General features: G+C 35.9%; 1 protein-coding gene across 1 annotated transcript in view; it reads left to right on the forward strand.

Moving 5' to 3' along the window:
* Positions 1-12,283, forward strand: part of POSTN (periostin, osteoblast specific factor) — a gene marked incomplete at its 3' end in the record, with an annotated part of 35,771 nt that overhangs the window by 2,723 nt on the left and 20,765 nt on the right. The window contains exons 3-6 of the mRNA XM_010083995.1: positions 5,895-5,959; positions 7,961-8,118; positions 8,633-8,797; positions 9,643-9,789. Coding sequence (XP_010082297.1) covers positions 5,895-5,959; positions 7,961-8,118; positions 8,633-8,797; positions 9,643-9,789 — 535 coding nt within the window. The remainder of the gene's footprint in view (positions 1-5,894; positions 5,960-7,960; positions 8,119-8,632; positions 8,798-9,642; positions 9,790-12,283) is intronic.

Below are 12,283 nucleotides of genomic sequence, written 5' to 3' on the forward strand. Positions count from 1 at the left end.
AGAATTTGAATAGTCCCTGAGAGATTGTATGTCCTAAGATATAAAGATGTTAAGCTATATTGGTACGTGGTACAAATTATATGTATGAGGAACTTAACTCCATTTAAAGTAAGATTTGTATTTAAAACTTTCCTAATGAGCATCAACCACTGTTTTAGATGTCAATGCAGTGTTGAATAGAGTTTTTTTTTGTTTCTGTGCCAAAGGCTTCCTTAACAGCGGTTAATATGGAAGAAAAATATCTGTGTTAGCAACATAAGCCAGCAGAAGATGACTCCCTTTGTAAACAAGTTCTTAGATTTTCTTGAAGATGTTTTTCTGATCAACAATAATTCACTAAATAAATTAGAAAGGAGAGCTTGAACAAGAAGTGAGTGATAACTTGCAATTAGTTACTTATATTATTACTGTCCTGATTGTCAAATTAATGAATAATAGGATCCACATTTTCCAGTCCATTCTTCAAGTTTTAAAAAGTGTTTTTAAATATAGAAAAAATTAAAAATTCTGGAAAAAAATATATATATTTGACTATAACCAATTACAGATAGCTCACACTGAATCCAAGAGAGCTTTTACAAACAGAATACTTAAGTTACAACAGCAACTATAAGATTTTCTAAACTTGTATGAAATTCATTGAACAGTTCTTAACAGAAAGTCAAAGAATTCTATGTTGACAAAGAATTGGATGCAGACACAATCTGGGTTTGTGCTAGGGAATGGGTGTGCACAAAAACACCTTTAGTGCATCACTAGCAGTGGTAATATGGCTACAGTCTCTCATACTCTCTTCAGTGCATCTACATACATGACACTTTCATGATAAAAAAAAGTCCTTTTCCTATTTTTTTTTCTTATTCATCAAAGCCAGCTTTGCATTTTGTTTCATTTTTCAGCTATTTCAGCTGTCTTGGCTGAAAAACAATTATATTCATAGTTCATCTTGAGCATGATCCCTATACTTACTTATGTAAAACTGATTAAGACTCCCAAATGATTATTTATGTGAAAAAAATGCATCTGGTATTGATTTTTACACTGTTAAAGTCACATGTAAATCCGATAGTAGTCAGGCAAGGACCTGAAATGGGCTTGGATTGTGGTTTCTGCTGATCCTTGCTGGGTGTCAGAGGCTTTGCATTTTTTCATATTCCTGGAAGACGTTACATGTCATAACACAGTGTGGGAAAGGATCCTTAGAAAAAAGACTGAAGGAATAAATAGTAGGAGGAAGTTTTCTTCCATTTTCTTTCTGAATAAATGTTTTTGGTGCTCTGACAGCATACAACAAATTAATGGAGCTGAGTTATACTTCCAAAACGGTGAACACTGTTTGCAACACACAGTCTTGCCTTTCAAGCACTGCCATGGCTTTGAAGTCTTAACTCCAAAGTCAGTCTAGACATGAAGAATGACACCATGGCCCCACCAGAACCGAGGAAAGACCTGATTTTCATAGGCCAGGCTATCACCCTAAGCTTTCTGCTATTTAAACTTTATTGGTTACTAATTCCTTATGGAAGGAGGTGGAAGAAAGTAACAGCAGTAGGTTAGAGTTGATGTAGCACAAATCATAATGAACATCCAAACAAGGAATCTAATTATTCTAAACCCCCAGAAGTTTCTTTGGAGTGTAATTGACTGTCTGGAATCCTAACCAGTCTCTCCCATAGTGATTTTAGCTTTGTTTTTATAAGCAAATCCAGACAGGTTAAAACTCATTTTTTATATAAATTGCAAATTTATATGCATTTGGTGATAGTAACAATGATCAATTTCCAGTCAGACTAGACTGTGTGTGGTCATTTGCCCCACCTCTACCTTCAAATTTTTTTTAGGACCCATAGGTTTATAGTTTTTATCTGAATCTTCCCCTCTCCTCCAGGTGGCATTAGAATACTGACTTCCCTTTTTCTTCAGTTGACATGCTGCAATTCATCCAAAATACTTCACCTTTTGAGTAAAGTCTGCCATACCACTGACTTCTTTGGCACTACATTTAATTCCACTGAAGACACATTGGGAAGAAGGGTATTTCCTGAAAACGATTTAGACTGAAACTTGGATATTCTCAAAGTCAGTTTTGGAAAACAAGCTACTCCTGTGGTTTTATTCCTAGATAGATGTCATGTCTTCCCATGAGGGAAAGTCTGCTCTCAGCACAAATCTGACAGGGAATCCATTACTTTGCTGAGCTCCAGAAGCAAAATGAATCATGCAGTGATAGAAAACTTCATGTGTCAGGAAAAATAATTTGAAGCAACAGGCACTCATTGAACTAAGGTCAGGTGGTGACTTTCTTCTCTTCATTGACAAGAATTTAAAGGGATGTAAGCTGTGAAACATTTTTACAGAGCCTGTGTAAGGCCCTAAGCAAATAACCTGCTACAGCCAACCAGAGGAAGACATTGAGGGGCTGGGTGGATTTGGGCATGAGAGTCTACACAAAACTATCGCCTACCTTCTCCCTCCTCTTTTAATACTCCTACGATTGTGCAAGCACTCACAGAGCAAGACTGGAGGGGGAAAACAGCGTGTATGAGAGTCAGTTAAGTCATAGAACTCCTGATGGGTTTTTCTGTGGCTGTAATAGAGCATCTGTAATAACTTAGTCTTCCCTGTTAATGGGAGTTTTAAACCCTGTGTACTCAAAACAGAAATGCAGACATGACTAAAGAGGTTACTGTAATAACAATACTAATCCAAAGAACAGTGTCTCTTCTCACATAAATATCTCAATTTTAACAAGTCCTCCTTAACTTGTATATATGATCTATAAAATGTTAATTTAAAAATGCATTTATTATTTATATTTCCTATCCACTGATGTAATTTTCAGATTAAGATGCAACTTAAAGATTCACTGAAATCAAAGTCTATTGGACCAGAAGTCTTTCCACTGTTTCTTTGCAGTGTTTTATCTCCATGCCAGCAAGGAGCAGAAACAGATGAGTCACAGAGCTGATCTGAATAAACTCAAAACTGTCTCTGTTAGCCAAGAATAACAAGGATATAAGGTAGTCTTGCACTACCCCTTTTTCCTTTGGAATACACTCCTTTGGATGAGATCAGAACAACTTTGTGCTAAAAAAAGCCCTTACAACCAACTGAACAAAAAAACCCCACCTTAAAAAAAAAAAAAAATCACCTTCAAAAACTCAAGAATGCAGCATTGCTTATTGTCTGAGTAACTGCTTTCTTCACTTGAGTACCATCTTGTATTGAACTAGTAGGGAAATGCAGATAAGGATAACTTACGGTGTGAGATGGTACTTCCCCTGTGTACTGTCTCTATACATGAGTGGTGCTGAGGAGAGTTTTATCTGGTTCTAAACTTTTTGTGGGTTCCTCCATACAGACCCCTTTTCTCCCATTCCATTTTCTCACTACATTTTGAGCACAGTTTATACATGGACATTCTAATTGCAGTCAACTGTAAGGGAACATGAATACTGTAAGTAGAAGCTTACAGTAACCCTTGATGATGAAAAAAAAGCCTGTGCTGTAAATTACAAGTTACATGGTAAAAAAGGCACTGACCTTGTAATGCTTGGCTGAAGAAGCATTTTCTTTCTTAACTATGTTCTTCAGCCAATTTTCTGCCTTTCATCAGTTGTGTCATTGTTGGATATGGTAAGAAGACTAAACTTGCCACGTCTTATTCTACACTTATAACTCAGCTTCCTGTTTCCTTTTTCCAAAAGCTAATTAAGACTGCAGTCTTTCATAGTTGCTCATGGGTTGAGGGGGAGATATTTTCTGTTCTATGGAAGGAAAAAATATTTGCTTATCACAAAACAGTTAACACAGTTGGAAGAACATTCTGACTCCATTTCTGCTACACTGTTTTCTTTAATCAGTTTTGTTTTAGTTTTTTATAAATTATCTTCTGTCAGGGATGCAACAAGGAAGAAGAGTGTAAGGTTTATTTCTTAAATTATTTAACCTTCATCAGCTCTATCAGACTGCTGTCAATTATGGAATTATAAACTTAACTTTTAAAATAATGCTTTGTAATGCTATTGTTCTTTCCGTCTACTTTCATTTTTTTGATGTCTTCAAGTAATTGGATGTTGGAAGTCTTAAGTACAACTTTTCCTCTGAATAAGCTGTTCATTTTAGGGTGTTTGTGATTAATGTTTTGTCAGCTTTAGTTCGTAAAAAATGAGAGAAATGTACTCAGCTATGCCAAAGATTCTGCAAATTAAAAGCTGGAATGTAGTGGTAAAGACTCAGCAAAAATCTTCAAGGAATTAGTGTTCAGAAGTCTAGTACTGCCAACGTCAGCCACACCTATAAAAATAAATCTGTTCTGTAAAATTATTATGGCTATTTTCCCTTGCCTTTTACAGTGTACCATAATTTGAAAAGTAATATCTGAAGTCTAATGTCTTAAAGTTTATGGTTTAGACTTTGATAATCTTATGTAATTTATTAGCATTCCCTCTCCCAGGGAGTCAAAATCAAATCTCTGATAGCTTTAGTGAATTTACGCTTTCATGTAAGAGAGAATTTGTCAAGCAGATCTATGGTAGAGCTTTTATTTCTGTCATATTAATTAAGAAGGCATTATATCTTATAAGACCATCAATGCTAAATTTAGTGTTACCGTATGAAACTATCAGTTAGCCCTGGTTTGCTGTTACATATAGCTTACATGTATTCAAGAGAAGGCTCCAAGGAGACCTTACAGCAGCCTTCCAGTACTTAAAGGTGGCCTGCAGAAAAGATGGGGAGAGAGTCTTTATCAGGGAGTGCAGCAATAGGATGAGGGGTAATGGATTTAAGATGAAAGAGGGTAGATTTCAATTAGATGTTAGGAAGAAGGATGGTGAGACCCTGGCACAGGTTGCCCAGGGAAGCTGTGGATGCCCCATCCCTGGAGGTGTTCAAGGCCAGGCTGGATGAGGCTCTGAGCAACCTGGTCTAGTGGAGGGTGTCTGTGCCCATGGCAGGGGGGGTTGGAACTAGATGGTGTTTAAGGTCGCTTCCAACCCAAACCATTCTATGATTCTGCAATTCTAAGAATAAGAATATTTTGTTGACATCATTATATGACAGTTCCTGGTCCCTGATACTGCTAAATTCTACATATGCTGTGATGATATAATCTTTAACTCTGCTTTTGATTTCTTGTAGTCTGGTTTACATCCTCTCTACATTTACCAGTGAACTTTCCCTTGTGTCCATTTGTCCAGTCTTTAGTGACTTTCTTCTCTATTATCTGCTTTATGTCGTCTGTTCTTAATCAGTTTTCTCCCTCATTCCTGAGCTTCTTCAAAGTCTTCCTTGAAAAACTGAGGCTCTGCCATCCCACATTCTGTCACTATACAATCCACAGGACCTTCTCCTATATGCCTCTTTAGCTCCTATATCGAGCATGGAGGTGATCTCATGTATTTTTTTCATTTTAAATTTCTGTTCAGTCGATTTAATTTTCTTTCCTTTACAACCAGTTTCTCTCAATGTCTTCACTTTGTTTATTTTTCCCTTTCTTCAGTCCCATCTAATCTTTTCAAAATAGACCAGTTAAATTAATTTTCCTTTCCAACCCAAACCATTCTATGATTCTATGATTCTATGAATTTTCTTCAGCTGCTGTTCTAGTCATATCATCTTTTAATAGCTCTACATGGGTTCCACATCCCCTTCCATGATCTTTCCTTGCACTTAATGATGGCATCATTCTGTAAATTCAAAAGCCTTGCATTTAGTAAACTACAACCAATTTGTAGTCTATAAAGAAAAGGCTGAATGATAAAAAAAGGATTAAGATCTGGGGAGTATGTACTTAGCAATGAAAAAATAATAACAAAAAATAATTAGATTCAGCCAAAATTAGTATACACTTGTCCGGTATATTTAATTGTGCTTTTGTCTGTATCCCACAGAACTGTCTTATATGAGTGCTGTCCTGGCTATATGAAGATGGATGGTATGAGAGGGTGTCCTGCAGGTACAAGCTTATTTTCATATGGATGAGTCAGTATGTGAGAAATGCTACAACGCAGGAGACTTTCAAAGGTGGTTGTCGGTTTTGACTCTGGCTGAGAGTCAAACACTACACAGCCATTCACTCACCCTTCCCCTGCCCCCTTCCTAGGGACAAGGGAGGGAATTAAAGGGGGAAAGGGAAAAGAGACTCATTGGTTGGTATAAGAACAATTTAACAACTAAACTACAATAATATTGAAAATAATAATAATAATAATAATAATAATAGTAATATATACAAATGAGTGATACACAGTGATAGTGCTCACCAGCTGATGACCAAAGCTCAGCCCATTCCTGGCTAATGATTCTGGAGCAGGGAGAGTGCCGGAACTGAGATAAGAGCCTGAGTGTCTGAGAGAACAAGATAACCCTAAGAGAGGGGAAACTCAGAGGGAGGCAACCTGGAGCAAGAGAGCACTTCTAGACAGAGCCTCATCTGTATACCGGGCATGACGTGCATGTTATGGAATATACCATTGGCCAATTTGGGTCTCAATCCTAAACCTAAGATTGAATCCTAGGCTAGTAATTGGGGCTGTGCTCCCTCCCAGCTGCTCCTGAACCCGTAGACACTGGCACAGCAAAGAAGCTGAAAATTCTTTGACTGTCCTGGCGACAACTATAACATCAGTATGTTAACAGCCTTCTTAGTACAAATCTGAGAAAATAGCCTCTTACTAGCTACTATTGAAGAGAGTTAACTCTCTCTCAGCTGAAACCAAGACAGTGGTCATCTTGAGAAATGATTGCCTGTTTCTAAGATTTACTGTCTGAGAATACAGTTTTGTTTGCATACAGCCGGCAGAGGTAAAAATCATCTGGCACTGAAACTGATCATGCAGTTTAAGTTGTATTTCCCAGCTCCTTCCAGTTGCTAGATTGGAGAGGAACTGTGATGTTTTCAGTTCCCAAAGCTGCCAAAGAAGAACCTTTATTCCTATTCCCAGCACACCCCACAATAACCTAAAGCATAACAGTGAGGTCAGAAGCTCAGGACACAAGGTGTGGCATATCTAAATTCTGTTTATTCCTGTTCCTGAGAAGCCTTGAATCTTATTTACTAAAAGAGTGTTACAGGCTTTAAATAAACTAAGTGGGAGTGAAAATGAAGACAGGAATTCTTGATTTCTCCTATTTGTGCTATTCTGTTTTGCACAAATAAAATTAATTGCAGCAAGGAAGAATAATCTGAGAATTAATATATTTTATAACTTTAGATTCCTATATCCTAACTAATCCTTCTACGTTCAGAAATGCAGTTAGGCATATCCAAGGCAGAGTTCAGTTTGTTTAGATAAATTGATCTCACTTTAAATGTTTACATTAGGATGAGGTCAGTCACTCTAGAATTGCCCGTTCCTCTCCGTGACCATAAAAAGAGCCAAGAACAACTAGCTCACATGCAGATGCCTCACTTCTAGATGACTAGAACTAGGAGACATTAATCCTGTTCTCATGTAGCGGTGTTTTAACTGTGAGAATATGGCCATTCTTGCTCCCTGTATGAATCAGTATATGTACAAACCACACACTGGAAGAAGAGCAAGAGGCTTCACAAGAAGAATTCCGGTCAACCATGAGCAAATGAGACCCACTCCATCAAAATTTTTGTGATTATAGATGGAATTTACTCCTCTCTTCCATGAATATTCTTCTATTTCAGGGTGGGTTAGCACAAAACAGGACAACGCTTCTAAAGAAAATATTACAGTATTTTGTTTTGTTTGATCTAATTTTTCATTAAGCAAACCAAAAAAATAAACAACATGCAGATACATTTGGGTGGTTTTTGAGTATGTTGACAATGGAATTTTGAGTCCAAGCATGTTGTTTTAATATTGACATAAACAGTTTCAGAAAAGCAATACTATTGTCCTACCAAAAGAAACAAAGCAGATTTGATTGTGAGAAATTGGATGACTAAAGAGTTTACAGTATTCTTATCTCATGTTGATTTTAGTGGCTCCTATTGATCATGTATATGGTACACTTGGTATTGTGGGAGCTACCTCCACACAGCATTACTCTGACATATCAAGGCTGAGAGAAGAGATTGAGGGACGAGGATCATTCACTTTCTTTGCACCAAGCAATGAAGCCTGGGAGCAATTAGATTCAGTAAGTGTGTGCATGTGTGTGTGTGCATGTGTTAAAGTGTGTTTCTCTTTCAGTTAATGCTGTTTTACCTGCAACAGCTAGTCTATGATAAGGTAGATCAGAAACAATATTGATATTTTAGATATAAGAGGATATTACACAAGTTATAATATAATTTACATGTTTAAGATGCACTGCTGAAGCTAGGGAGTCTGAATTTATCTTCAGGAATACTAAGCAACTGTGTTTCTTATTTAAGCACTTGCATGACAAATATTAATATTGTTAGTGTTATTAGCTCCTCAAATGACTTGTCTGTGATGACACCTCTTGTCTTGCATTTGTGAGTGAATCAGACTAAAGCGTCATTTAAGGAGAGCCAGATTGATAGGTATCACAGTTGTATCTCCTAACAGAAAATATGTCCATTGTTAAATATATTGAAAGCATATGTTAAAGTAAAGCAATATGTATGTCTTTCCAACTGGAAGAATGTTGTGAAGCTTCTAATTAGTTAAATTCTTTTCTTCTTCAGGAAATTCACAGGAATTTGGTTGACAATGTAAATATTGAACTTTATAACGCTCTCCACCACCACATGGTAAACAAGCGCATGTTGACAAAAGATCTTAAGAATGGTATGACTCTGGTGTCTATGTATAATGACCAGAAATTGCTTATTAACCATTATCCTAATGGGGTAAGTTTAGTCTCCTTTTTTTTCCCCAAATATAATTATTTAGTTATAGCCATTACTCTTTAATTTCCTTCCATAACTAATAAAATGGGTTATAGAAAGTTTAACATCTAGCAAGTCATTTACCACTGAAAAAAGGAAATAAATTTTCTCTTGAATAAATTTTGTCTGCTGTGTAGACTAATAATGAAGAAAGAATTAATGATCATGTGCTGTTTGCTGTTTTAAATCAAAGTTCAAATGAGAATGAGCTTTCTTCCTAATAGACAAAGCCTTTTGTGGCCAAAATATATTATTGTAATAAATCTAAGAGCAAAATTTACTATTAATCTTAATGTGTTTAGAAAACAATAACAAATCAGATCTCTTATTTGAATTGGAGTGCATGGTAGATGCGTTTAAGATTGTAGTGGACACACATCCATAATTTGGCTGGAAAAAAAATTAAAATTATTTATATAAATGCTAGAAATCTCTCAGTCAAGTCAGTCCTCTTTGTTGCCTTAAATGCATTGAAGTGTTTATGTTAGACTATAGTTTACATCAGTAAAAAACAATACAGTCACCATATTAACCAGATATGGTAAACAAATCTGAATAATTGCAATAAAGAATAAAACATGACTATGAAATCAGTGTAGTCTGAATAAATCTGCTGCTAGCTTTCCAGAAGCTTAGTCAGCCTTTCAAGTCTTACAAGGTTCTACTTAAAATTTAAAATAAAAATTGAAAGAACAAAAGCGAATACATAATATACAGTACATACGTTGCCAATCTGTAAGAATGAGATTCCAAGTCCATGATCAAATTAACACTTAATCTTCTACTGCTTGATTCTTCAAATATAGGTCGTTACTGTTAACTGTGCCAGGATCATCCATGGCAACCAGGTTGCTACCAATGGTGTTGTTCATGTCATTGATCGTGTCCTGACTGCTGTTGGAAATACCATTCAAGATTTCATTGAAGTTGAGGATGATCTTTCATCTCTTAGAGTAAGTGGACAAAAATAAAAATGCTTCTCTGGTCTTTTAGTTTTTTCTTCTTTCTTTTCTATTTGTGTATGATACCTGAAAGCAAGAAGGGTTAGTTCGGTAAGAGACAGAAATAATTTAAATTAAGAACTCCAGTTAATATTGCAAATCCGGCTATATAAAAAAACAAAGTATATTTTACATAGTAAGTCTGCTTCTGCACTTTTGTGGATCAAATAAGACCACATCAATAGGAAAGAATGTGTTCCTATACATAAAAAAGCATGTCTTCTCTTCAAGCACTGAGGTAATGAAATGTGTGAGCATAAACTACAGAGTCTGGTGCTAGATAAATAAGAATAATTTCAAAATGGATTATATAAAATGTTAAAAAACCCTAATAAATTCCAGAACCTAACTCTCAGCAAGTTTCAGAACACCAGTAGATACATATAGGAAGGAATTTTCTTGCAGAGAGGAAGCAGGTTTTTTTCTGTCCAAGTTTCTAACTTCTCCTTCTTCTAGAAGAGGTGTCTGCTTAGTGTAACGGAATTTCATGTTGCACATGTTTCAAAAATATGCCATGGTTTTGCAGATAGCTGTTGTCCTGTTCCCTCCTCCATCTCCTCAATAAATAAAAAAATATATATTTTTAATGTGGAGGCATAAAGGTGGAGAAGACCCTGTGAAGAAGACCCTGTGAATACCTCAAATACAGTCCATGACAGTTACAGGCCACCACATCATTTAATCCCTTTAAAAAAAGTAATATAAAAGACAATCCTTTCTAGTCTCCAGTTGAAAAAGAAGCCCTCTCCTCCTTTTTTTTTTTTCTTGTGCACTTTTCTTGTTATCTCTTCCGAGTTTAACTTTTGAACAATCTAAGCAGACTTTTTCCACCTAATCCTAGATAAGGTTTTACCTATTCCTTTTATATTAACTTGCATATCTCCCTAAATCTGAAAAACAAAACAAAAACCCAAACCTTACTGATTTCCTGGATACATGCTGGCATCATGTTTGTTTTTCTTTCAGCTGCATCACATTGCATTCTATCTTTCTGACTTTTCAAACTGTGAAGTCCCTGTTTATAGCACATACACCTGCTAATTCCTGTGTGCATGTATCTGCACTTCATACTACTTTAATGACTTTGGCTCCACAAGCAAGTGAGCTAATGAAAACAGTAAACAAAATCAGCTCTGAGGCTCTAATATGACATTTCTTTTAGGATGGTTATTCCCATCTTCCAGTTTGACAGTTTCATATACACTTATCTTTCTTTCTTAGCTTGAGCAAATATTTCATATTTAACTGAGCAAATTCTTTACTCAAGTCCAGATGTGTTTAATTTTACATATTCTTTTTCTAGAAAATCTGTTCATAATTTATATTGGCGTACTCTGTCATATTACCCTTTTAATCCATCATATATTCTCACAATATCTTTCATTACTTTTTCTGCATTGTTCTTTTTCTTCAGTCTTTGATTCTAATGAGAACAGGTTGCAGCCACCAAAGAAATACATACTGTTATATTATTCACTTATAAGATTAAGCCAATAATGGAAATACACAGATTGTGAGGTTGTACAGAGGAGATTTATGAGCAAGTTGAGATTTATTTAAGGAATAAAATGGAAATTATATATATTTTTTTAAATATTGAAATGGGTTTTATTTATTTCAGACTGCTTACCACTTCTTCATTACTAGAGAGTAGAGAATTTTTCATCAATTTTAACTTTCCTTTTTTGATGTCCAGAACCGAGTAATAATTTAGGAATTAAAAACCTGGAGATAACTTTTCCTGGCTTCAAAGCCTGAGATGAATAGGATAGGATAGAACATTTCAGTTGGAATGGACCTACAATGATTACCTGGTCCAACTGCCTGACCACTTTAGGGCTGACCAAAAGTTAAAGCATGTTATTAAGGGCATTGTCCAAATGCCTCTTAAACACTGACAGGCTTGGGACATCGAGCACCTCTCTAGGAAGCCTGTTCCAGTGTTTGACCACCCTCTCTGTAAAGAAATGCTTCCTAACGTCCAGTCTAAACCTCCCCTGGTGCAGCTTTGAACTGTTCCCACATGTCCTGTCACTGGATACCAAGGAGAAGAGCTCAGCACCACCATCTCCACTTTCCCTCCTCAGGAAGCTGTAGAGAGCAATGAGGTCACCCCTCAGCCTCCTGTTGTGACTCAAAACCTCTTCCTTGTATTCGATAAAATTAGTCTGTAAAATGTACCTGTAATACATTTTTGTTTCTTCAGGGACAAATTGTTAGCTTTGACAGACTACTGCTTTGATCTAATTTGTCAAAACCTGTATGTTCACATTTCTCTTTTAAGAATTCAGGCCGTAATAATAAAATTGTCTGCCCTTTTGTCACCTCTATAGAAATTTATTGATTACTGTGTGCTAAATTAAGGAGGTAACTTGATATATCAAGACATATTTTTCCCACAAATTTAATTTTCTGTTCCTTTTTGTCAATTTTTTTTTTCATTTTT

Source organism: Pterocles gutturalis, unplaced genomic scaffold (genome assembly GCF_000699245.1).
Source record: "Pterocles gutturalis isolate BGI_N339 unplaced genomic scaffold, ASM69924v1 scaffold21205, whole genome shotgun sequence".
NCBI lineage: Eukaryota > Metazoa > Chordata > Aves > Pterocliformes > Pteroclidae > Pterocles > Pterocles gutturalis.